We start from the raw sequence: 27338 nt of genomic DNA, 5'->3' as shown, positions 1-27338 counted from the left end.
TCTCAGACCAAGTGCAAAACAACAAGAACGTTGATGCGCTTGAACTCACGGGGAAAAAATCATCATGTAATTGCTAGAAGGAGTGGGTGAGGGTGCATCATTAAGTCACTATTTTAGAAAGCACTTGAAAAGATTAAATAAGAGGCTACTGAGGACATCAAGTGGATCCTACAAATGATTGCATCCTGAAAAGGTACAGGAAACACTCAAGCTAGGCTTCTAAGGAGGAATGGAAAAGGCAATAAGGGCATGGCTAACTGCACATAAGCATGTTGTAAAACGGGGAAAGTAGACATTATAATAAGAAACAACTGGATCTGTGGAGAACCTGCTGTTTCTTTTTTGAGTGGGTGTCAAGAATCTTCCACCGAGTGCTTCAGTTTGAAAGGGAAGTTTGCTTTTAAAAAGACAATAAAGTATTTGGGTAGATTATAAGATCATTTTGAAATAGCCATCTATTTCAAGCTTTATTTCATAAAGGTTTAAAGAGAGCTTGAAGCAGGCAGCTCTTTCAAAACACAAAACCTTATTTCGTGTACTCCAAAACACTTCTTTTCCGTAACCACTGAAGATGTAATATTAATAACTTCCTGCCCCACAGCAGAGAAGGGGGGATTGTGTTCACAATTACAGCTGCTATGAATGACCATTTTGCTCATCAGGTTTTATACTGAATCGTTGCAGACTGTTCTTTTTTTTTGCATTTCATTGTCATATGGCTATATTTCCCATATCCCCTTCCCCTTATTGCCACATATGTAACTGCCAACTGAAGATAACAAGAGGCGCCAGGTTGCCCCCAAGTTTCAAGGGGTCTGGGGCGCATCATGCACATGACATCTGGAGGAGCTGAGCACTAAAGCTGTGACACACACACACACACACGTGTTGGGCCCCCTCAACATATAAGGGGGCTGGGCCCCTTCTAACAAGTATCAAGGGGACTGAAGACGTCTTGGCCCCCTAGAGTTGGAACATAACGATGCATTTGCTAAAGTGGAGTGACTCTAACCCAGGGTTCCCCAAACTTACCCGGCTTTGGGCCGGATGCCCGCCGTGCCAATCGCGTGGTGGACCGGAGGGTGGGGGAGCGCACGGGGGGCGGGAACGCACGGCTGTGCACGCCCATGCGCATGCGCAAAAGCTATTTCTGGCACACTCCCAACCTGGAAAGAGCTTGTGCACATGTGCAGAAGCCTCCTTCGACCCGGAAGTATGCCGGAAATGACGCTTGCGCGTGCGCACAAGCTATTTCCGTCTTTTTTCCGGGTCCGAAGTTGGCAGCCACACCGCACCACGCTGGTAAGAGCGGGCGGCGGCGGCAACAGGCCGCGGGGGGCCCTGAGTGCCGCATAAAAGAGCCCCGGGGGCCGTATATGGCCCCTGGGCCATAGTCTAGGGACCCCTGCTCTAACCAGTCTGCCACAATTAATCTCAGTAAATTACTACTATCCCAAGTTGATGTTATTATGCTCATATTCACAGGGCTACTTGAACCCTGAGCATCCAGTCTTCCAGCTTATGCTGTTAATAGCTCTGCCTGCCAGTTCACCTAAGGGGTAACTGAGCCACATCCAGATCACTTGTATCTCTTTGTTGGCTGCACAGTCCTTACAGTTGGAAATGAAAGTTTCTCTCCCAGTAAAAAACTGAATTTGTACTTCTGAAATTTAACTTTGTGTTCTCTGGAAAGTTACAATGGCTGTTCGCTGAAGGCTATTAAAGTGCACTGTACTGAGCTTCCCCTATATTACTGTACATCAACGCTACATAAGAGGTGAAGGAAAAGAAAACTAAACAAGTGCGCTTTCGTTTCTGAAATGATGAAAAATGAAAAGAATGCACTCCCGTTTATGTCTAACTATCTACGTGAAAGCAATGAAAACACATTAATGGTTGAAATAAATTAAAACGATTCTGCTTAGTTTCTGTCATTGCTTATTCATAGGGGGCATTCTTAAAACTGACAAGAAGCATTGCATTGTATTACTAAGAATGTTCTGTGGGGGAACAGAGACCCTGAAGATCTCTGAAAGAGGCAAGACATAACACAACCCTAAGGTTAGTATACTTCTTTTCCTGAGTAAGAAGACCAAACTTAGAGGATATAATTCCTGACCAATCACTAAATGCAAGAAACTGATTGAAGTCTAAACATGATATATTTCTTTCACCTATATATGCAGGAATTAAAAAAATTAAATATATAAGTGGTAGCCAATAAGAAGTATAAAAATGATTAAATGAACTTATGTACATTGCCTACTACAGAAATTGTTCTGAGCTCTAGCTGTGCTGACTGGGGCAAGATGGGCAGGGCTCAGGATTTGCTGGTACTACCAGGACAGATATCCCCTTCCTCATTGGACTGCTCAATCAGGATGCAAAATACTGCTTCTTGGAAATTAATACTCACAGGTTCCTGACTTCCGCTAGGTGGAGGAGGAGGCTGAAAGAGAAAAGGAAGGAAATGGTTCTATTTCAATGCAATAAAAGAGATGTAGAATCCTGTTTGTAGGAAATTAATACTCACAGATGGACTTCCGCCAAGTGGTGGTGGAGGCTGAAAGAGAAAAGGAAGGAAATGCTTCTATTTCAAAACAATGCAAAATATTTAGAATCCTGTTTGTAGGAAATTGATACTCACAGGTTGACTTCCGCCAGGTGGTGGTGAAGGCTGAAAGAGAAAATGAAGGAAATGCTTTCATTTCAAAAACAAGTTGAATGATATAAAATCTTGTTTCTAGGACATTGATACTCACAGGTGATCCATTTATTCCACCTGATACTGAAATCTGAAATAAAGGAAGGGAGAGAACGTTTGCATTCCAAAACAATACACAAATATAAAATACTTTTTTTGTAAGAAATCAAGTGATCCCCCAGATGACTTATTTATTGAATGTTCATACTGATTTGCTTCTTCAAAGCTTTTGTGAACTGTGCCTGGCCTTTATTTAGCATTTGTTCTGATTTGTCTGTAGGGCAGTTAAATGATAATGACCATTCATCCTGCATTTATCCTGCTTTGCATCCCACCCCTTCATCTTCCCATTTATCATTTTTTCATTGCGTTTTACTTTCCAAACCACAAAGAGTCAGGGTGTGTTCACATTACCACCTTAAAGCATTTCACAGCACTTTCCATCTGGCTGTTGACATGAACATGGCTTAGTGTCATAGGAATGGCTTAATCCAATCGTCCTGAAACTGGTTTGAGAAACATTGCATCAAACAGCAATATTTCACAACAAATTACAGGGTGCCCATGCATTTAATATAATGTCATGTGAATATGGAATAAAAAAACCAGCACTGGAAATGAAGTGACTGTATGATAAACGAAAGTGTGGACACAGCCTCGCATTCTTTTATAAAGTAGATTTGTTGTGCTATAGAAACAGAGGCCTTTAATGTAGTTTAATTGCTCTAAGCTAAAATTCCACTATATGCCTGAATCCCTCCTGTAAAATACTGACACTCCAGAGGCACCTTTCACAAGAGGTGAAAAGAAGGGGATGGGAATGCTTGCAAATCTGATTTGTAGGAAGTTAAGGTTGCAGCCATGCAGCCAGCCTCCTTATTTAACATTCAACCTGAACCATTTGCAGAAAATTCGTGGGGAGGTTGGAAAACAACATCAGTTGTTTATTGTGCAAAACATGTAGAATCCTTCTTGTAGGAAATTAATACTCACAGGTTGATCATTTCCACTAGGAGGAGGCTGGAAGAGAAAAAGAAGGAAATGTTTGCTTTTCAAAACAATACAAAAGCTGTAAATTCCTGCATATAGGAAATTAATACTCACAGGTTGCTGATTTTCACCAGCTGGTGGAGGCTGAAAGATAAAGGGAAATAAATGTTTATTGGGCATTCATTCTGATTTGTTTTCTGAGAGGTTATAAAACACTGGGTCAAGCAAGTGTCATCCCACACTGTTCCTATTACTTTCCTCATTGCAAAAAGTCCAGTTTACAGAGCAGTGGGGGAAGGATTCGTGTGCAAGGGCATCAAATCAATTTGTGCCACCTGAACTTGTCAGTATGTGAGTGAACCCCATTTAGCATCGCTCTGGAAGTAGCCTAATACTTACAGGCTGTCCATATCCTGGATATGGTTGAGGGTCCTGAAAGAGAAAGGGAAGGGAATTCTTCTAGAGTGGTGCTTCTGGTTACGAACGCTTCGGGTTACAAACTCTGCTAACCCGGAAGTAGCTGCTCCTGGTTGCGAACTTTGCCCCAGGATGCAAACGGAAATCACACGCCAGAGGCGCACGCGCAGCGGGAGACCCCATTAGCAAAAGCGCGCCTCAGGATAAGAACGGTTTCAGCTTAAGAGCGGACCTCTGGAGCGAATAAAGTTCGTAACCAGAGGACGACTGTATTTCAAAAATAATGCAAATGATGTAAAATCACACTGGTAGGAAAATAATACTCACTTGTGGTCCATACATTCCAAATGATACTGAAGGCTGAAACAAAGAAGGAAGGAAACGTTTACATTCCAAAACAATACACAAATATAAAATATTTTTGGAGGAAATCAAGTGCTCCTCCAGATGACTTATTTATTGAATGTTCATCCTGATTTGCTTCTTCAAAGCTTTTGCGAACTGTGGCCTTTATTGAGCATTTGTTCTGATTTGTCTGTTGGGCAATTAAATGATGATGATAATTTGTCTTGCATTCATCCCAATTTGCTTGTTTTTTTAATCTTCCCATTAATCATTTTTTCATTGCATTTCACTTTCCAAACCACAAAGAGCAGGGCTGTCTTAAGCCTATCCAGCGCCGTGGTTCATAGGTCCCTCCGGATCCACGCCCCCCTTTCCCAGCCGGAAAACCTCCGAGGCGCCACTCCCCCTGCCCCGACACCGCCATGCCATGGCTTCTGCTTTTCGCCCGCCGCAAGCAGGACCAGCAGCGGCGAAGCCAGACACACGCTCCGCCGGGCAGGGCCAGGCATGGCAGGCCACCGGTGGGGGCAGCCTAACGGGCAGGGACGCTGCCAGCTGTGATCCGCCTCAGGCAAAGTGGTTGTGCGGTGCTGCCGTCCAGGCAGCCCTGGCTGCAGCGCCGACAGGAGGCTCGCGGCCGGCTTCCCTGCAACGGCGCCCGCAGCCTGAGAAGAGGCGGGCGAGGGTGGCGCTGCTGGCGGGGCTTGAGAGCTGCTCCTCCGGCAGGGAGGAGGCTCCGGGCACAACGCGGCATGGCAGAGGCGCCCTCCAAAGCGCCTCCAGAACTTGGCGCCGTGGTGCCTTGCGCCAGTAGCCTCTATGGCTAAGACGCCCCTGACAAAGAGTCAGGGTGTGTTCACATTACCACCTGAAAGTATTTCACAGCACTTTCCATCTAGCTGTTGACATGAGCATGGCTTAGTGTCATAGGAATGGCTGAATCCAATCGTCCTGAAACTGGTTTGAGAAACAATGAATCAAACGGTAATACAGAGGAACCTCAGTTTTCAAGCATCTCTGAAGCCAAATGCTAAAGTTTTAAACGCTGAAAACCCAGAAGTAATTGCTTCTGTTATCGAACGGCTTCCAAGGCACGTTTCTCAATTTTCTCCATTGAAATTGGTGACCGCCCATTGTGCCTTAGTTGTCGAACATTTCGGAAGCCGAATGGTCTTCCGGAATGGATTATGTTCAACACCCAAGTTCCACTGTATTTCACATTTCAAATTACAGGGTGCCCATGCATTTAATATAATGTCATGTGAATATGGTATTAAAAACCAGCACTGGAAATGAAGCAAATGTATGATAAACGAAAGTGTGGACACAGCCTCACGTTCATTTATAAAGTGGATTTGTTGTGCTATAGCAACAGATGCCTTTAATCTACTTTAATTGCTCTAAGCTAAAGTTCTGCTATGTGCCTGAATCCCTCCTGTAAAATACTGACACTCCAGAGGCACCTTTCACAAGAGGTGAAAAGAAGGGGATGGGAATGCTTGCAAATCTGATTTGTAGGAAGTTAAGGTTGCAGCCATGCAGCCAGCCTCCTTATTTAACATTCAACCTGAACCATTTGCAGAAAATTCGTGGGGAGGTTGGAAAACAACATCAGTTGTTTATTGGGCAAAACATGTAGAATCCTGCTTGTAGGAAATTAATACTTACAGGTTGATCATTTCCACTGGGTGGAGGAGGAGGCTGGAAGAGAAAAGGAAAAAAAATGCTTCAATTTCAAAAACAATGCAAATCATGCAGAATCCTGTTTCTAGGAAATTGATACTCACAGGTGGTCCATATGCAAATGGCGGTGGAGGCTAAAAGAGAAGGAAGGACTGTTTGTTGGGCATTCATTATGATTTGTTTGCTGGCAGGTTATAAAGTAGTGTGTCAAGCTAGTGTCACCCCCCACTTTTCCTGTTACTTTCCTTATAGGAAACAGTCTAATTTGCAGAGGGCTGGAGGAAGGAATGTTGTGCAAGGGCATCAGATCAATTTAATTGTGCAACCTGAACTTGTCGGTATGTGACTGAACCCCATTCAAAAATAGCAGTAGTCTGGAAGTGGCCTAATACTTACAGGCTGTCCATATCCTTGATATGGCTGAGAACCCTGAAAGAGAAAGCGAAGAAAATGCTTGCATTCCAATACAATAAAGAAGACTTAAAATCTTGTTCTAAGAAACTAATACTCACAGGCTGTCCATTTCCTTGATTTGGTGGGGGAGGAGGCTAAAAGAGAAAGGAAGGAAATGTTTCTATTTCAAAAACAATGCAAATGATGTAAAATCATGGTGGTAGGAAAATAATACTCACAGGTTGTCCATACATTCCAAATGATACCGAAGACTGAAAGAAAGAAAAAAGAAATCATTTCCATTCTAAAACAATACACAAATATAAGATACTTTTTGTAGCAAATCAAGTGCTCCTCCAGATGACTTTTTTATTAAGTGTTCATCCTGGAAGTGGCCTAATACTTACAGGCTGTCCTGGATATCCTGGATATGGCTGAGAACCCTGAAAGAGAAAGGAAAGTAAATGCTTGCATATAAAATAAAACGGCTTAAAATCTTGTTTTAAGAAACTAATACTTACAGGCTGTCCATTTCCTTGATTTGGTGGTGGAGGAGCGGGCTAAATGAGAAAGGGAAGTAAATGCTTACATTTCAAAAACAATCCAAAGGATGTGAAATCCTGTTGGTAGTAAATTAATACTCACAGCATATAAATATACGCCTGCTCCTGGATACTGCTGAGGTGGTGGGGGAGGCTGACGAAGGAAGGAACCGTTTGCATTATTTTCATTTTCCTTTATTTCATATTTCTTACTGGATTGTTATTTTAGCTTCATAATAAAGTCTTGATTTTTTTAAAAAAGATGATGCAATAACAGCTTTTTAAATGATGAGTTCTGTGAAGAACTCGTGCAAGTGTAAACTCATGTAAAGTGAGGCGTTGCCCGTGACATGTACCAGAAAGTAGCGAGCATACCTACTTGTGAGTCCAAATAAATACTTTAGGCAAGACCAGTCTAAATATAAGCACCCAGAGAAATTTGGATTCCCCCCCGCTTCAGGGCTGGATTCCTTTGCCATATAACACACTTTTTAACTCCAAAAATGAAATTGCCTGAGGCATGAGGAAGTGATAAATTGCTGCCTAACAAGTCCAAAGGCCTCTTAGGCACATGGAAATACGGTAGCTTTTCAACTCTTTGGATCATGTGCCGCTCTATGGCTCTATTACTTATATATATATATATATGGTAGCTCACTTACCTACCATAGGATATGAAACAAGGAGGCAAACCAAATTTGTCATACTCACCTGTTGTTGGTAAGAACCAGCGTTACTCTACAGAAATAAAATAAAATAAAAGTTTTGTTAGTTTTTTAATAAACTTTTTTTAAACAAAAAACATGGCAGAAGTCCAAGCTTATATAGGCATTAGGCGTGTGCACCAACCACAAGATACGCCTTGTATCTTTGGGAAGCAGCTTGATCTGTTTCAGCGTCTTTATAATTCAACTTGGGATCAGGACCAAATACAGTCTGTTAAAAGCAAGGTCTAACTTTTCCCCATTCACTATAATGGGGAATCTAAAAACAGCTATGTATATATTTTCACCCCTTTTCAAGGCAGCAGATGGAATTTGCAGGCATATGGTAGGTGCACATGATCTGACTCAGTATAAGGCAGTGGTGGCCTCTTGAATTATCTACTCATGCATAGGATAAATTTTTAATAAAAAATAACTCCTACATTTTGTCCCTAACAGTGTACATACATCTAGTTACAGGTAGGTAGCCGTGTTGGTCTGAGTCGAAAAAAATAAAAAAATTCCTTCAGTAGCACCTTAAAGACCAACTAAGTTTTTATTTTGGTATGAGCTTTCGTGTGCATACACACTTCTTCAGATACACTGAAACAGAAGTAACCAGACCCTTATGTATATTCAGAGGGGGTGGTGATGGAAATGGTGATGGGCTGATAGGAGTGGTAAACCTGTTGATGACTGTTAACGACTGTTAATGACTGCAATTGATCTTGCAGGGGGGAGGGGAGGGAAGCAAGGGCTGTAGATCTCTTAGGTGAGATTCTCTGACTGTAGAGTTGGAACACATGTGGTTGTAACGTAGGGCCTGGCTGTATACGATGGATTGTTTGGGATGGTAGCTAGAAGCATGTACATACAGTACAGTACATGTACATACAGTACATGTGAATTGGCCATAAGAAAAGTAATAAACAAAGAAGCCAGGAGTTGCTTGTTGTGCTTTATGCACAAATGTTTACTTTAATTCAATTATTATAATTAGTCTAATTTATATACCACCCTTCATCAAAAGATCTCAGGAAATCAGAAAAGAAAATTGGCACTACTTACTTGAAACGGCCATTGATAGTGGTTATTCTTGAAAGAAAAAGATAAGAAACAAATGAAGAGTTAATTACTCCAGTTCCTTAAGAGAGCTATTATGAAAAGATGGGGGTATTCTGTGTCCTGATTTCTCAAATCCAGGAGGTGGAGAGATGGGCTGTTCTGGACAAGGTTAGACTCTCCTAGAAGAAACAAGTCCATAGTTTGGCTGTTCTCCTGTATCCAACACTCTCACCAGAGGCTCAGGTGGCCTCATTGGCTAGGATTGCCTTTTTCCAGCTGCAGCTGGTTCCCCAGCTCTGGCCCCTTTTGGCCCACTGTGCTATGTACTCTGTTAACTTCCAGGCTGGGTTATTGTGGTATGCTCTAGGTGGGGCTGCCTTTGAAGACAACTTCAATTGGTTCAAAATGAAGCCAGATTGCTGGCTGGGGTTTCATTTAGATATGAGCCCTGTTGTACAACAGCTGCATTGGTTGCCAGTTTGTTCCCAGGCTCAAATTAAAGTGTTTACGCTAGTGTTTAATGCCCTGAAGACCTCCAAAACCACCCCAAAAAATGAAGACACGATAGACACAGAATTTTAGTTTTAGGTTTTTGGCATTAGTTTGGCCACAACTTTATTGATTACAGCATGCGAGAGGTTGCTTAGGAATTGGTCCCAGACTACCTGAACCTGCATGTTGGCAGAAGCAGAACTGACACTGGGCTCCACCATATGTCAAGACGGGAAAGCATCCTGGGGGAGTGAGAAGCTGCTTCGATCTCACAGCTCACCCCAGATGCTCCCAGGGGCTCTGACGTGGCCCTAGCCCTTTGACAGGGTTTGGGCAAAAGTCAGGCAAGCCCCTGGATTCCTTTAATGGAATTCCCTAGCAGCAGCAATGGAGGGGCAGGCACAGCCAACCACGTCCCCTCCCCCAAACAATAAACTAATACCTAACCGCCAACCTTACAAAGTTGACAATTTGCTACATGGTAGGCAAAAACCAAGTGGCACCAGCCAATCAGCCAAATGGCAAAATTCCTACTGGACCCCTGCTCCAAAAACAGATGACCCCTAGACAGGCTTGGCAAGGCCAAAATAGCAAGTCTAAATAGGGAGAGGAGGGCGGGTGATCTGCTGCACTTCGAAAGAAAGAGAAGGTCTCTATCGATGTGCAGCAACTTTTATAGCCCCTCGGCAGCCAATTCCCATCCCCGTAGCCAAATTTCTGCCCCAGCAACCGAAGGGCAACCAATGGGGCATGGTGGCCATCTAAACAGTCCCGCCCCACAACAAGGAGGCAGTTTATGGTGATCTCACCGCAACACGTGCACTCCATGATGGAGGACACGACTTGGGCCCCAAATATCTGAAAGAGCACCTTCTTCCTTACAGTCCCTCTCAAGTGTTAAGTTATGCAGAGGGAGACCTCTTGGTAGTTTCATTACCTTCAGAAGCTCAGTAGAGGTGGGCGAGAAAGGGCATTCTCAGACCATGGCAGCCCCTAAATTCTGAAATTCTCTCCCCACAGAGGTGCATCTGGTGCCTTCACTGAGCAGTTTTTGAAGAATCCTGGAGAGACTTCATTCTACCCTTGCCTTGGACACTTGAGATGTATATTTTTGGGACCCACCCTATCATTATGATTGTCATTTGTTTTAAATTGTTTTTAACATTTTTTTCCAATTGCTGGGACCTGCCCTGGGACCTTGGGTTGGAGGGCAGGTAATAAATAATTTTCTTCATCGTTGCTTTCATTAAATTGGGTTATTTTACCCATTGTGCATTGGTAAACCTGAGTTCCTCACCAAGGCTTTTATAGCCATTTCCCCCCTGAATTGGTACCATTTGTTCTCTCAGATATTCTGCAAAAGCCAAACAATGCTGGCCTCAAACATTGTAACTGCATATTGCCTCCCCATATTTTTAAAAATACTCATTGATTGTGTTTTGTTTGGGTTCAGGCAGTATTGTTGCAGTACAATAGCCAGTCTTTTATACAAAGATTGTACTCCAACATAAACACTGTAACATCTAAACAAGTCTGGCAGCTTTTCCAGAAGATGGCTTTACAGTGAAAAAAATGTATCTTCTGCTCATTTGTTATGTGAGATCCAATACCTTTTCTCAGAGAATTTGATTCGAGATCTGCATGTACATTTCCAATTACCATGAACTAAAACGAAACAGATTTTTGATCCCCGGTGTGTGTTTGAATGTTTCAACCACTGCATCTTTGGCAAACCAATTCCCTCTATTCTTTTAGAAAGACACAAATGCCCAATTCCTTTGCCCGCAGCCAATTCATTGACCATGCCCAGGAGTATCAAAGTTAACCTGACAAATCCAACACATCTGGTGACCCTGACAGTATGTGACCTTTTCATTCTCTGGGACAAAAAGCTGTGGAATTACTCTAACTGCAAACTTACTTAGAGAACTGGAAGGCTCTTCACATTCATGCCAAACCTTGCTTGCCTTTGGAATAGCAGAATTGTGAACATCCTCCCCCACTCCCACCCCGCCTGCCGTACTCACGTTTTGAGAATTCTTCTTAGAAAACGCTTCCTATAAAATAAAGGGGGGGGCAGTAGGAGTTACTTTAAGTAGCACTTCATTAAAATGATTCCTAAAGTAGCAGAAAGGTGCCCATTATTTCAGGGCCCATTGGGTTTTCTGTGGATTCTGTTTGTTCCAATTCAGCAGGAGGTTTCCACAGGGAAAGCGGCGGAACAAAAACGACAAACAACCACCTCTCGAATTTGTGACTTGAAATCACTTGAAATCATGGGGCAAATGAAAGTGTGGATGGGCCCTCAATGACAAGAAACAGACCTGTCATATTTTCTGAGAACAACCACCACCCATGGTTCAATAACTCTACTCAGGAATTTTGCCTAAGCAGGAAACATCTGTCTGGCTGTGTTGGAGACATGGGGTCTTGTGTGCTGCCCCTTTCTCAATGTGGTAACATTAAGACCTGTTGAACTACAACTCCCATCAGCCTCAGCCAGCACAGCCATATTTATGTATTGGAATGACTGGTTTATTTTCAGTAGGTTGCTGGAAATGCTTAACTTTTGCAGATTTAGCTAAAAATATTATACATGCAAACCTGGGGATCAGTCTCGTTGAACATTAATTTTAAGTTACAAAATGCATAAATAATTTGATGTATGTATGCGTGTATGATTTGTGTCTGCCATTGTTAGTTTTTGTTGTGGTTTTTGATCAGCTGTGTTATATGACAAATAAAATGAGGAAAAGAAGTTATTTCTGAGTATTTTATCTTTGACCCAAAAGTTTACATGGGTACATACATGGCTAATCAGAGATTTTAATCAAGGTTTCACCACTCCAGTTCTGTCATTCTCTGTATCACACTGGCTCAAATCCAGTCCAATACCAATCTTTACACACACACACACACACACACACACACACACACACACACTCCATTACACAAACCCTTGGCTCAGGATGAGACACTGAAATTATATGAATCTGTTAATATAGAAAGCATTACTTACTTTCACTCTTTCTAAGATATCCATCTATAAGGAAAAAGGAATAAATTATTCAGAGTTTCTTAACTTCGTAAGAGCAAACAGGACATCCTTCTGGATCTCTTGGTGGGTTTTGTTGTCACTAAATATGGTTACCTTCTAGGTAGAGGGTCTTTGGGGATTAGGGGTACTGTATTTCAGCCATCCTACTCCAACGTAGATAACATATCCCAGAAGGCAACACTGAGGAATTACTGAGGAATCCATTATACAATAGGGAATTTCAGGATTTCACAGTGGTCTCCCAAGTTTTTTTTAACATCTACGTACAATAGCTGAGCCCTACTTCTCAGAACAAATTCCTGGGTTTGGAATTACTTAACTCTAAGTCTGTGTCTTTTGCACCTAGTTCTATTTGGTGGGTCTTCGGATTCTAGCGGAAGCAAAGCCATGTCAGATGTAAACTCCTCCACCCACCACTTGTAGCCTGAAGTGGTACAGCCCTATTTGATTCCACTGAATGTATAAACTGCCCTGGGGCAGGCGGTGGGAAGAGAGATAAGGGGTGGTTTATATCCACTTATATTACATTTTTTTATCTCACTTTTCTTCAATGAAGAGGGTTCATTGCATCAACCCTCTAAGGTAGACTGCCTAGCCTGCTAAGAGAGAAGTCATGTAGGAAGTACTGTGGCTCAGATTTGGATCCTGGTCATCTCACTCCAGGTCTTGACACACTGCCTAGTATACCAGACATATCTCAATATTGGGCACTAAGATTATAGTGGTATCTCAGGTTAAGAACTTAATTCATTCTGGAGGTCCTTTCTTAACCTAAAACTGTTCTTAACATGAGGTGCCACTTTAGCTAATGGGGCCTCCTGCTGCCGCTGCGCTGCCACCGCACGATTTCTGTTCTCATTCTGAAGCAAAGTTCTGAACCTGAGGTACTATTTCTGGGTTAGCGGAGTCTGTAACCTGAAGCATCTGTAACCCGAGGTACCACTGTATATGAAACAACCAGAGAAGAAAAACCTTTCCATTTACTTACCGGCATCTCGATTAATCTTTTCATCTGGAGGGGAAAGAATGTAGGTTATTCAAAGAGGAGAGATTCCAGACATGGGGTTAAGATGGTAAACTCACATCCAGAACCAAATATGCAGCCTGGGGACCTGCCCCACCCACCCACCCTATGTTCTACAGCCAGGCCATTCATAGCTTTAGGCAAAGTGAGGTAGCCACTTCAGACATCAGTTCTTGGGTGTCATGAAAAGGTAGAAATTGTTGGTAGAGGAGAGAGAGAGAGACACCTGGTGCTCTGCCTCAGCTAGGAAAATGTCTATAGCAAGCCCTGCCTAGGCTGCAATGCACACCTACAAGCCAGGTGGGATCTTCAACAATATGAGAAAGGAGAACCTCAGTTTAGCCTCTTCATCTCCAAAGCTGCCAGTTGGCTCTAAGAATAAAGATTTCAAGGATGCTACATATGTGGAATCAGCCATGTACGTTGTGCACAGCACCCATTCCCACGTAAGTATCACATGCTTCCACACAATGAGATAGCAAGGTGCAGGTAGATGCCCCTCCTAGGACATCCCTGGAGGAAGGCAAGGGTCAGTTCCCCCATTTAGAATTTCAGCAGAAGCGTGTTGGGGGTCAGGTAGATCCCATGTTTGTCTCAACAACTCTCCCCAAGCAGCCCTGCAAGAATAACGATGAGCTTGTGGCAATCGTGAAAAGAAATAGAAATATCGTGAAAAGAAATAGCGTCATGACCCACCAGAGAAGGAAGTAACAACTCCTGCTTCGTACATGTGAGCGACATAAAATGCAGCAAGGTTATTCCCACCCACCCACCCACCCACTGTGTTTCAAGTCACATTAGCGCATTGCTGTACACACTAAAGAGGAGGCTGGGATGTCTTCATCCAATGTGCACTCCTTGTTTGGCGTCCCTGCTGCTTTGAGCCCACTCCCAAACTCCTATTCACGAAGCTGTCATCTGTGCATTCACAACAGCTGCCCCAAATCTAAACAGCCCAGCTCAGGAGCAAAGGGCATGTGGTTGCCATTTTCAAATCAGATAGAAGCTGGTTTGAGGGGAGGTGTGTCAAATGGCAGTATGTCTCAAGAAGCTACAGGACACATATGGGTATAGGGTTGTGGCTAATGTCATGTGTAAATGGCTTCAAAAACCAGCAGTGGGAGTGCACTCAAGCCAGAGCAAATGGCAATGTGTACACAGCCCAGTTTTCTTTTAAATCAATGGAATTTTGAATATTCACATTTAGAAAGCCCATGTTATGGCTTTTTAAATGGGAATTTGTCACACATCATTGTGTTGTGCCCACACTTTCTTAAGGTATATGTGCATTCTGTGCTATCTCATCTGCCAACAGACCACTAGGCCAGAAAATTTTCTTCTGGGACACTCAGAGGGTAAAATTCTATACCCCATGTCTTTTTGGACTAAGTTACATTGAACTCAGTGGGGCTTACCCTATTTATCTATTTACTGCATTTGTATCCTGAGAAGGAATACGTAGGATTCCATTGTTAGAGTGTGGTTATAGGCACATATAACTTGGGAGCTGCACTGAAATCAAGGGGATTGGAATATAAGTGTCAACTTAATGCAAAAATCACAATGTCAGATACATTTATATATAGCATTTTACCCAGTTTGGGGTGTCGTCATTCTACAAAAAAGGAAAAAGAAAAGAAAAGAGAAGTTACTTGATCTTGTTGCTTTCCACATAAAAGATTAAACTACTTATGTGTACAGATCTTTAAGCACACTCTTAGTTATTGGAAGCAACCCCCAATAAAATTAAAAGAGCTTATTAGTTTTGAGTAAATCTGTTTCGGTCATAGAGCTGAGCCAGAATTCCTTAGAAGGTTCTTTTTCCGAGAACATTTTTGAGATTAATTTTTTTCCTCACCCACCCAAGCTCAGAAAAAGTAGACAATTTTGTAGAATTTTCTGCACACACTCAAGAGTGAGAGGCCATCTGCACACAACTCTAATTTAGCATCTAAGGAAGGCCTACAAGTAAGTCCATCCCCTTCAATCTCATCCCATTGTATTTCATTTATTGTTTCACCGGTTACTAGCCTGACACGACCTTTGCACATTCTCTTTGGTATGTACTCTTTCACTTTCCAAAATTACATTTCCAGAGTTTTTGGTTGTTTTATATAAAAAGGGGGGGACACAATTAACTCGACTTATATAGTGGCCAATACGTTGTATACAACTTCTTTTAAAACTACAGAATGTGTATTTTTGCTGTGCTGCCTTTCAATCTTCTGTTTGAGGGACTCTTGAACCAGTCCAGTTTAAAGAAAAAGTACTGTTAAAGGGGAAAGCAGATGTTTTGAAGTGGCCCACAGACAACAGACTGAGCAGACACACCGGCCACCTGGTCACAATCTTCTTCCACGAGGGTAAGATGTACTGTGTTCTACTTAAATTATAGAAATCTCTAATTTCCAACTCTACAAATAAATTATGCAGGTCTGTATCATCTTCTGCTCTCTCTCTTTGGTGATATGTAAGTAGCAACCTTGGGACCCAGGTGGCGCTGTGGTTAAACCACTGAGCCTAGGGCTTGCTGATCAGAAGGTCGGCGGTTCGAAACCCTGTGACGGGGTGAGCTCCCGTTGCTTGGTCCCAGCTCCTGCCAACCTAGCAGTTCGAAAGCACGTCAAAATGCAAGTAGATAAATAGGAACCGCTACAGCGGGGAAGGTAAACGGCATTTCCATGTGCTGCTCTGGTTTGCCAGAGGCGGCTTTGTCATGCTGGCCACATGACCTGGAAGCTGTACTCAGCCAATAGCTCCCTCGGCCAATGCGAGATGAGCACGCAACCCCAGAGTCGGTCACAACTGGACCTAATGGTCAGGGGTCCCTTTACCTTTACCTTTAAGTAGCAACCTTAGCACAAGGCATTGTACCCAGGATTATACATGCTTAATTTAGATACAATAATTGAAGAAGGGAAGAAAGGACACAATAATTATCTGTGTGTGTCCATCTACAAGAATATGGAAGGGATGGATCATAAGCCCACATATTCAAGGTGCTGGCCCAAAGAAAGGACAAGGAGAAGAGATTACAATCAGAGAAATGAAATCTGTCATACTCACGTTCCTTCTGCTGCCGAACAAACCAAACTACAAGAAGGAGGGGGGGGGGGATAGATGTTATTTTTTCCCCTATTGGCTTCCACGTGAGAAATTAAACTGAAACAACCTTTGCACATTTTCCTCTGCTTGTGCACACCTTCTCCTCCAAAACATGTATGATGCATGCTTTCAGGACTCATTCTATACTGTAGTTTAATTGCTTTGAAGTTTTGAATTTTAAATTCGTGGACTGGCTGGTGATGGGTGGCAATATATTTAGTAACATTCATCATCATCTTCTAACCAGAACAGCTTACATGTGACATGTTTTGCAATTTCTTGCTTCAAGTCATGACATGCTAGTAATTTGGCCCAATACTCAACTTCACCTTTTCATTCAGCTAAATGATTTCAATATTAGATATTGAGGTGATAGGAAACACCCAGAGAAGAAAGACACTTCTGTATACTTACTGGTGCGCCTCCCCAAAAATCTTTCCACTAGAAGGGGGGGAACATAGATTATTAAAAAAAGGCTTTTTTATGTGTGTTTTCATAAACCGCTTCACAATTTATTTGTAACAGTAAGTGGCATATAGATGGGGAATGCCTCACACAACCACATATATTGAAACATCTATGGCAACTTCTTGCAAGGAAAAGGGGGGTTCTCATCTATTTGCTGCCCTCACTTTTTCCTGCTCCCCCACACCTGCCTTTCTCGCTTTGGGGCTTCACACATAGGTTTGAGATGACAAACACACACACTGAACACTAGGGCATGGATATCCTAAAATGCAGCAGGAAAATTCCTAGGGGCTGTGGGGGGCTTTGTCCCCCACAATAGAATATTTGAAGGTGTCAGCCCCCCCCCAGTTGATAAGCATTTCCAGTCAAATGATTTGTGTGCACTGCATCATGTGATTATGTGGGGTGGTGTTTACCTGTGCACCCACGATATTTTATTGAAGTTGGGACTCCTGCCCCCCCCATCCTGCCTCAGTCGGTGCAGCTTTCCCACTTTGTATTCAATAGCCAGGGCTAGCCCTACCATTGGGCAAAGAGGGGAAGTCTTATAGGACGGATGTGTTGAAGATTCACTTCCTGTGTCTGCAGTCATGGGATTGCTGCTTATCACATGATGGTGTATATTATCATTCCATAGAGTGGGAAGTGACAAAGACAGGATGTTTGTGTTACTGTGTTCCATGAAGTGGGACTATTGTCCTTTGTTCTTTTCTCTTTGCTGTCTGATGCTAGAGAGAGGGAACCATGTTGCAGTGCTCCGTGTGTGTTTATATGTAAATAAAGTAGATTAGCCAAAAGCTGAGCTGCTGAGGTCTGTTACGCAAACCACGAACCCTCTGTTGATCCCTGAGTGTGCTGATATCTGTTGGCATCAGTCGCTGTGATGTCCAGGCAGAAGAAAGCTTTTGAAGCTCCCAAATGATCAACCAGGAGGGAGAGAACATGCCAGTCAGGCATGTGTCTCTGCCGAGGTCCTACTTGTGTGTAGGATGACTCCTAATAGGGTGGAACACTTAATACCACAGCAATCATCAAAGCAGTTAAGGCAAGTTAAATCCATCAAAAAGAAGTCATAGCTATGTCCCATGGAAATCGTTTTAGATGTTAAGAGATAGGAAGATCACATTTTGGTTTTGGTTTTTTTACATGGGGAGCTCTTAATGGAGCATTGTACCTGTTATTTCTTATGATGCGTTGTATCCACTACTTCTCATGATGTATGTGCACTGGGTCTTTCTTGCCTGTGCCTATCACATCTCTTCCCCTCTACAGACCACTAGCCTTTATGTTTCTCTCTTGAGGTTTACCACTGATGCTCTGAGGGTGAAATTCTATACCCTAGTTTGCTGTCCCATTGAACACCATACATTTAAAGCACACTTTCCCCCAGGGAACAAAACTTTACTCCGCATGTAGCTACAATTCCAGTAAAACTTAATCCTCCAATTCCCAAGATTCTTTGACAGGGAGAGATGTGATCTGAATGTGCTTTAAATATATGGTGTGTACGAAGCCTTTTGTCTGGGTAGGCACCTGTGCATAGGATTGTGCAGCGATTCATGTACAGCATTAAGAATGCAATCCTATAGATGCTTATCTGGGAATAAGCCCTGCTGAACACAATAGGACTTAATTCCAAGGAGATATGCACAGGATAGCATTGTTAGAGTGTGGTTCTAAGCACACATGCCTTTGGCGCTGCATCAGAATCAAGGGAACTAGGATCTCAGTTGCATTTTGACACATAAATCACAGCCTCAGGAAAACAAAAGTTATTTTACCCATCCTTGTGTTCCTCTTGAAGAACTCTACAAAAAATTAAAATTAAAATATTATTTGATCTTGTTTGTGCCCATATGGGAAAAGAAACTGCATAGGTGCACAGACCCTTAAGCACACATTTATTTTTTGTAATCAAATGGAGTTATTACTTCCAAGTAAACCTGTTTAGGTGACAGAGCCGAGACAGAGTTCCTCGGGGGTGGAGGGGCCAATTATCCCTGAGAATTTTTTTGAGATTTATCATTTACACACACACACACACACACACCCTTGAAAAAGAAGGCCACTTCGTAAATTTGTCTCCCTACTCTATATCAAGCTGCCATCTTCACACAGTTTAGTAGCAGCCTGCTTCTCTAAGGAAAGCTACATGTAGTCAGTTCAAGCCAAAAGTCTTATCCCATTATGCTTCATTTAAATGTTTAGCCCTTACTAGCCCAATGTAATCTTTATACATTTCAACACATTTATATGTGCACTTCCCCATCCAAAAATTACACCTTTAACAATCGAGAGAAATGAGGCTTCTATCGCTCATCATCACCCATAGTCAGGGCCTGCTTATCCATTCAACAGAATCAAGACCACAGGCTACAAAAAAACAAACAAAATAAAATAGACATTATTCATTCTTGTTGGCTTCCATATGACAAATTGCACAGAATTTCAGGCTCATAAACACATATCCCCAGCAAGAATTGCCTGAGCATCTAAGGGACGTCATCCAAAACATGGCTGGATAGCTCAGTTGGTTAGAGTGTGGTGCTGATAGTGCCAAGGTTGCAAGTTCAATCCCCGTATGGGACAGCTGTATATTCCTGCATTGAAGGGGGTTGATGATCCTTGGGGTCTCTTCCAGCTCTACAAATCTATGATTCTAAGACTTGATATTAATTGCACAAATGCAATTAATGCCTGTGGCCTTGATCCCACTGAATGTTTAAGCAGGCCCCGAGTAAAAAGGGATGGTTTGTGTACACTTGTGTTCCATCTTTAGCTAACCTCTATTTCACTAGATACTGAACTTAAACAAAATAGCCAAAAAGAGGGGGGGGCTGCTTCCATATACTTACTTGTTGTCTCCCGCCTCCAAAAATTCCTCCAAGCTAGAAGGGAAAGGGACATTGGTTATTCAAACAGACTGGATCTCCTAGTCCGGCCCCAGCAAAAGAAGAAGCTGAAAGGAGCCAGTTGGCTCAATGGCCAGAGATCTTATGAGCGCTATATGTGTACAAATCCAACACCTGAACTGGCCAGACAGCATTGGTTCACAGCACCAATTTCCACATGAATATCACATGGTTCCACATTCACCTAGCAAGCTGCATGCAGAGGCGAGGGCAGGGGTCAGTTGCCCCATTTAGAATCAGTAGCACCGTAGAGACCAACTAAGTTTGTTCTTGGTATGAGCTTTTGTGTGCATGCACACTTCTTCAGATACCAACACGGCTACCTACCTGAATCTAGGCCCATTTAAAACAGCTAATGCCACAGCCCACCAAAAAAGAAGTCACAACTAAGACCCATTGAAACCAAATGACTCTTAGGTATTCGTATATAGAGCTTTTTCAATGGGGATTCATCACAAATTGTTGTTGGGTTGTACCCATAGGTCTTTTATGAATGTACCTACTCCATCTCTTCCCCTACAATAGACCACTAGTCCTCATACTTCCCTCTTGCAACTTTCCTTTGATGCTCTGTAGGTGAAATCCTGTACTCAATTTCCTGGGAACAAGGTCCATTGAATTCAATTGGTCTTACATCTGAATAGGCATGCGCAGGATTGTGCATTGGGACGTATGTTTAGCCTAGAATCCTGTGGACGCTGACCTGAGTGTAAGCTCCACTGAACACAAAGGGACTTAGGCTGTGTGCAAACTAAACCTTTAAAGCACACTCAACGCACCGTAGTTTTCCATTCCCAGCAAGGCATTAACCAAGTACAGTGCTCAGAATTCCTTGAGGAAAAGAAGGTGCTTTGAATGGGCTTTAAAGGTACAGCGTGCAGACAGCCTTGCTTCTGAGGTTATGCATAGGACTGCATTGTTAGAGCAAAATTCTAAGCTTGGGAACTGAATTAGAATCAAGGGGACCACAATCCTAGTGCCAGCTTGATATAGAAATCACAACCTTAATTGAACAAAATGTATTTTACCAGTCCTGGGCTTGATTGCTTTGAAGAACTCTGCAAAAAATAATAATGCAAATGTTATTTGATCTTGTTTGTTTCAGTATGAGAAAAGAACCTGCCTAGGCGCCCAGACCCCTTGGCACACACTGATTCTGAAATGTAAATGGGCTTTTTAGTTTCAAGTTTAGGTCATATATCAGAAGATGCATTTTCTGAAAATATGTCTGAGGTGCATTACCCCCCCCCCCCTGAAAAAAGTGTTGTCGTTCCCCAAGCACTCTCCATTGAGAGGCCATTTGCACAAAGCTCCAGTTTAGGAGCAGTGTCCAAATCTAAGGAAGGCTCAGGGCCGTCCTTTCCATTTGGCTTAGTGGCGCGATACGTAACGGCGCCTCCCCATCAGGGGCGCTGGGCTAATGTTCGAGGCGGCAAGCGAGGTGCTGCCGCTGAAGCAGCCTAGCTCTGCCGCTGCCCCTCCTCCGTTGCACTTGCAGGGGGCAGTTGACTGTATACTCCGCCGTGCGCTGTTCCTGCCACGCCCCCTTGCAACAGCAGGCTTGCTAGCCGCCATTCCAACGGCACCTAGCAAGCCCGCCCAGGCGAGGGGGAGCTGCGGGAGCAGCGCCCGAAAGGGCTCCTTTCGGTGTCCTGTTCCCACCACGCCCCCTCGCAAGAGCAGACTTGCTAGCCGCCGTTCCAATGGCGCCTAGCAAGCCTGCCCAGGCGAGGGGGAGCGGCGGGAGCAGCACCCGAAAGGGCTCCTTTCGGTGCGCTGTTCCCACCATGCCCCCTCGCAACAGTAGGCTTGCTAGCCGCAGTTCCAGCAGCACCTAGCAAGCCGGGGGGGGGCCGCCGGAGGGATTTTGCACCACGGTGCTGGATACCCTTAAGACGGCCCTGGGAAGGTTGCAAGTCATACAGCCACATCAAGATTCCCATCCCATTATTTTTCATTTAATGTTTAGTCCCTTACCAGCCCGATAAAGTCTTAGGACATTTTACTTATACAGTGGTACCTCTACTTACGAATTTAATGCGTTCCGAACGCACATTTGTAAGTCGAAAAAATTTGTAAGTCGAATCCCATAGGAATGCATTGGGAGAAAAAATTCGTAAGTAGAAGCAACCCTATCTAAAAATTCGTAAGTAGAAAAAATCCTATCTAAACCACATCCAAGATGGAGGACGGAGCTCCATTCGTAAGTAGAAACATTCGTAAGTAGAGTTTTTCGTAAGTAGAGGTACCACTGTATGCGCAATTTTTCCTCCCCAAGTTACAGCTTTCACAATTGGAGAAATGAGATTTATACTCACTTGTCTTTTGGCGCCAAGCTGGCTCTACAAATAATAGCAGTATTTAGTAGTAGTAGTCATGTAAAATTCATCATTTGTTTCTCTTGGCTTCACAAGAGAAATGAGAAGCTCAGGCTCATATGCACATACCCCCAGAAAGAATTGCTTGTGGACCTTGGCCAGAGACTGGACAAAATACTAATTGCACAAATGCACTTGAAGCACATTGTCTTTTCTTATGTAAGTAACTGCTCCAGGGAATCCTGAACAGCAGTACTAAAATGGGATGGTTTCCATACACATATTCCATTTCAACTGGGAAACACTGGCCTGCGAGCGCTCCAGTTGGAGAACAGCCTTTACCAAAGGTGTCATGGATTTTGTAGACGCTCGAACTCAGGAGCTAAGAGGAAGGCACACTTAGCAAACCCTCACCATTATCAACTCCCATCCGGAAAGGTATGTCCCCACTGTGGAAAGACGTGTGGATCCAGGATTGGCCTTCACAGTCACTTACGGGCTCATGTTTAAAACGTGTTTATGGAAGACAATCTTACTCGGCTGTGAGTGATCACCAAAGAAGAAGGAGAAGAAGAAGGTTCCATTTCATCCTGCCTTTCTTCAAAAAGCTCAGGACAGGCTAACTAATCCTCCCTATTAATCATCTTGTCAACCCTGTGAGGTAGACCCCGCTGAGCAAGTGGTCACACAGGGAATTTCCTGGCTGAGATTTGGACCCAGGTAATCTTGATACAGAATCTTGTTCTGGTCCATGGGGTCACGAAGAGTCAGACACGACTAAACGATTAAACAACAACAATCTTGATACAAGTATTGGCATGCTACCTGCTAGACGGGAGTGGCTCAAAAAAAAATCCAACCCAATAGCCAACTTCACTTCTCTTTGCTTAGCTAACCTCTTTCTCAGCACTGAGATTGTATGAAGAAGCCAGAGAAGGGAGACCTTTCTCGATACTTACTTCTACACTGTTGATGAGGTCTTCCCACTAGAAAGGAAAGAGACACTGGTTATTCAAAGAGGCTACCTTCTCCCAGGAAAATCCAGCCAGTTCCCTTGCCCAATGCTTGCATCTCCTTCCCACCTGATGTCCTGCCCCCTGACAGCCCTAGATTGCTTTGAGCTACCCAAACAGGTCCACAGTCATCCAGGCCTATCTCAGCCCAACTCAATCAACTCCCGGTTCCCTTGAATTGGTTCAGGACTCAGCTATGCCTGGTGCACAGACCTACAGTAAACATCCATTTGAGACCCGGCGCAAGGAGAATTCGCAACTTCATGTAAATAAAGGTTATTTTACCCATGCGTTATCTCTCGCTTCACTGTCATCCTAGAAAAATACAAATACAAAATGTCATCTGGTCTTGTTTGTTTCCGCATCAGAAATGAGACTGCTTAGGTGTCCTAAACCTTAAACACAGACTTATTATTAGAAGCAATCCCTATTCATATTAAACATGCTTGTTGGTTTCAGGTCAGTCTGTTTAAGAGTTGTAGCTGACATGGAATTCCTCAAGCAATATTTCACCACCCTGAGGTTTCAGATTTGGGGCCCGAAGTCTCAGGGTCTGGGATGCTTCTGCCCTGGCAACCCAGTGGATCACTGATTGGTGAGCCTATATAATTTACCCTTACCCTAAGCTTTGGACTGGGGTCCTAGGCAGCACTTGTTTAGACAGAGGGGTGACATGGAAATCAGTAGGACTAGGATCAGACGGCTCACATGGTTTCTATGAAAAGATAGGGAAGACAGAAAAAGACGAACCACACTTCTCATACTCACCGAGCTAGGGGGGCCACTGTAGTAGATAGGGTAAGGACGACCTGGACTGCCAGGGTAGCCAGAGCCCTGCTACAGAAAGAAAGAAAGAAAGAAAGAAAGAAAGAAAGAAAGAAAGAAAGAAAGAAAGAAAGAAAGAAAGAAAGAATTGTTGATTTTGTTTCCACAAATTTCTTTTTATAAAACAAAAGGGACCTTCTATTCCCAGCTTTTAAAATATTTTTTAAAAATATCAGTGATGGGGTGTTTGTGTATCTACACACACACACAGACACACACACACACACATATGGCATAAGTATAAGACATGTTTGGATGGATGAGAGAAACACATCTTCCTCCCTCTAATTGTAATTTATGCTCTTTCCCTTTTCAAATTAAAAGGAAGCACGTTAACAGAAACCCAAGTTGCTGCAGGTGTCCCATGACAATCATTGGTGGACAAGTGTGGTTCCACCTGTGCCAAGGATAGGGAAGCTGTTGTCCTCCAAATTTTGTTGGCCTCTCCCTTCTGGCAGCCCCATTCAGCATGGCCAATGGCCAGGGATGATGGGGCTTACACTGGGCAACACTTGGGTGACCGCAGATTCTCAAAAGAGATTGGTTTATTACCAAACTATTACAACAAAGAGGGCCCAGTGGGGATAGGGGACCTGCGACCTATGGATGTTGTTTGACTCCAACTCCCATCAGCCCAAGCCAGCATGCAGAAGTATCTTGTGAGTGGTGGGCTGAAGGCAGTGGCAGTACTGTGCTTGTTGGGTGGGACAAGACGAGGCAAGGCAGCAAGGCTGGGAGATGCCTGGCTTTGCCGTTGACCATGGCCAACCCAAACGTCCCCTGACGTTGCCAACACATTTCCCTTGCCCCATCCCTGTTCCAACAAATCCAGCTTTTGAGTTTATATGATCAGGAAAAGCAGGGTATAAATGTTTTGGATGATAAATAAATAACCCAGCCCCTATTCCTGTTAGGGATGATTTGTAGTTTGGGATAGGCAAATCTGTCAGTATCAGCTTGTCATTTTTTGAAACGTCAGTTCTGAACATTTGCAATTTTCGAAAAGTCATTGTGGAAATGAATCAGTATTTTAGTGCTAGTCCTCCGAATGTACATGTTTGCATACAATTTTGCTTAACAGAATGTATTTTGTGTTGTGTTTTCACTAATCTATGCATTTCAACGGAGGCGTCGGGTCAGCTCAGAGCACACCAATTTCCCCTGCACAAATTTCATTCCTGCACAAGGCATATAGTCTCAAGTGGATTCTTCTGGACTTGGGGGGGGGGGGGAATTGTTAATGCCAGTCAGAAAGCTCCAGCTTCCAAGAAAATCGAGCAAGAACTCGTGAGTGTATCCACCCAACTGAAATAAGTTAAAATGGGGATATTACAGAAGGAGGCCAAAGAAGTGGTCATACTCACCTGGCCAGGGGAGCCAGCATACAAGCCCACCTGCTACGGAGGACAAAAGATAAATTCACTGATCCTGCTTTCTCCCACAGCAATCAGAACTGAATATATGGACAAGCCTTCCCTAAGGTTTGCAAGCTGCCTAGAGATTATTTTACAATCAAAAGAGTCCTATAAAACAATCAAAAGAGACACGGAGCAATGGATTCAAACTACAAGAAAGAAGATTCCACCTAAACATTAGGAAGAACTTAGGAAGAACTTCCTGACAGTAAGAGCTGTTCAACAGTGGAATTTGCTGCCAAGAAGTGTAGTGGAGTCTCCTTCTTTGGAGGTCTTTAAGCAGAGGCTTGACAGCCATATGTCAAGAATACTTTGATGGTGTTTCCTGCTTGGCAGGGGGTTGGACTGGATGGCCCTTGTGGTCTCTTCCAACTCTATGGTTCTATGATTCTATTCTATTCTATGATTCTATAAACGTCGTGAAATAAAAATAAATAAATATGGTAGGGGTGAGGAGCTTATCACCACATATTCCCATGGGGGGGCGTGCTTCAGGGTCCACAGGTCAAACCCTGGACTGGCGTCCTGGGTTTAGTTTCGGGCTAGATGACAAACAATTGGGTGAAGCTGAATCCTGAGAAGAGGGACGCCCTGTAGGCTTGTACTCCCTTGAAAGAATAGTCTCGTGAACTTAGAGTACACCTGGATCCAATACTGTTACTGGAGGCCTTAGTGGCAGCTCCTCACCTTGGACTGCCATTATTATTATTATTATTATTATTATTATTTAAATTTGTATGCCACCCTATGCTTGCAAGTCTCAGGGCAGTTCTCAACATAAGATCACAATATAAAAACACAAAACACATAATCAAAATAAAAACAAGAACAACCTAATAATCTCCTCTCCCTGACACATTTTTAAAGGGAGGCTCACCTGGCACCGTTATTAATATCACACAGGTGACATTTGAGAACTACGGTAATAGCAAAGAGAGGGGAAGGCCACCTCGCAAGTCTGCTGCAGCTGCACTTCCTGACCACCCTGAACCATGAACTACTAAACTGGGCCACATAACCTGATGCCCCATAACAAAGAACTTAGAAGAGTTTCTCATACTTACTGCAGAAGCTGGAGGCTGCCAAGGTTGGGCTTGGACACCGACATAAGCCTGAAAAAGACCAAGATACGTAAGCAAGTTGCTCAGTCCTGTCTCTTGCCCACCAGACATCACCACTACAGAAGCACAATGAAACCAAGCAGAACCACAGCACGTATTGACGAGCCAAGTCCAGGTCCTTAAAAAACTGGGGCCAGCCACTGTCAGTACTGGTGCATCCATGCAATGGCAGGAAGCCACAAACAGCTATAATTCAGCATCATGTGTGCTCTAGAGCCAGGGTCGGCCCAAGGCATTTTGCCACCTGAGCCAAACCACAAGATGGCAACCCTTTGGGCCACCGCCATAGTTCTGGAAAAGATCAAGACACAGAGGTTATTCAGTTCTGGCCCAACACGCATCATCTCCATAAACTGCTTCTGAATACCAGTTGCCGGAAACTACGAGAGGGGAGTGGACTCTTGAGCTCAGATCCTGCTTGCAGGTTTCCCACAGGCATCTGATGAGAACAGGATGCTGGACTAGATGGGCCTAATCCAGCAGGATCTTCTCGGGGTCTTTTTGTTAGGGACCTTGGAGAGGAATTGGTGCTCTTCTGGACAGATAGACTCTGCCTATGGAGTGTGGTGTTAGTCCTTTAAGAGGTTTCTTATATTTCAGAGGAAAACCTGCCATGCAGTTTATGCAGGAGGCTGTTGCTCAGCTAGAAGCAGACTGCATGTGTGAGTTGTGCGTGAGGCACAGAACAGGGCCGTGTTTAAATAAATCTGAAAACCATCCTCTGGTTGTTAAATAAATGAAACA

The 27338-nt window shown here is 43.5% G+C and overlaps 1 protein-coding gene and 1 long non-coding RNA gene across 2 annotated transcripts; both read right to left on the bottom strand.

Annotated features, from left to right (window-relative positions):
* Positions 1-4797: 4797 nt before the first annotated feature.
* Positions 4798-13440, bottom strand: LOC118086295 (basic proline-rich protein-like). Its single transcript, XM_060275272.1, has 14 exons — positions 13382-13440; positions 12355-12378; positions 11363-11392; positions 8847-8873; positions 7786-7812; positions 7178-7228; positions 7054-7092; positions 6940-6975; positions 6772-6804; positions 6652-6687; positions 6536-6568; positions 6244-6273; positions 6125-6157; positions 4798-5190 (listed from the first exon to the last, which is right to left on the bottom strand). The coding sequence occupies exons 1-14, from the start codon at positions 13403-13405 to the stop codon at positions 4798-4800; spliced, it is 816 nt and encodes a 271-aa protein (XP_060131255.1). The 5' UTR covers positions 13406-13440.
* Positions 13441-14687: 1247 nt separating this feature from the next.
* On the bottom strand, positions 14688-23530 carry LOC132592376 (uncharacterized). Its single transcript, XR_009557840.1, has 8 exons — positions 23180-23530; positions 22221-22244; positions 20931-20960; positions 19846-19878; positions 18772-18798; positions 16937-16963; positions 16484-16510; positions 14688-15032 (listed from the first exon to the last, which is right to left on the bottom strand). It is a non-coding gene; the product is annotated as an uncharacterized LOC132592376 (long non-coding RNA).
* Positions 23531-27338: the final 3808 nt, after the last annotated feature.

This window comes from Zootoca vivipara, chromosome 6 (genome assembly GCF_963506605.1).
Source record: "Zootoca vivipara chromosome 6, rZooViv1.1, whole genome shotgun sequence".
In the NCBI taxonomy this organism is placed as follows: Eukaryota; Metazoa; Chordata; class Lepidosauria; order Squamata; family Lacertidae; genus Zootoca; species Zootoca vivipara.
Note: the sequence above shows the minus strand (reverse complement) of the source record. Positions and strands in the feature narration are given on the sequence as shown.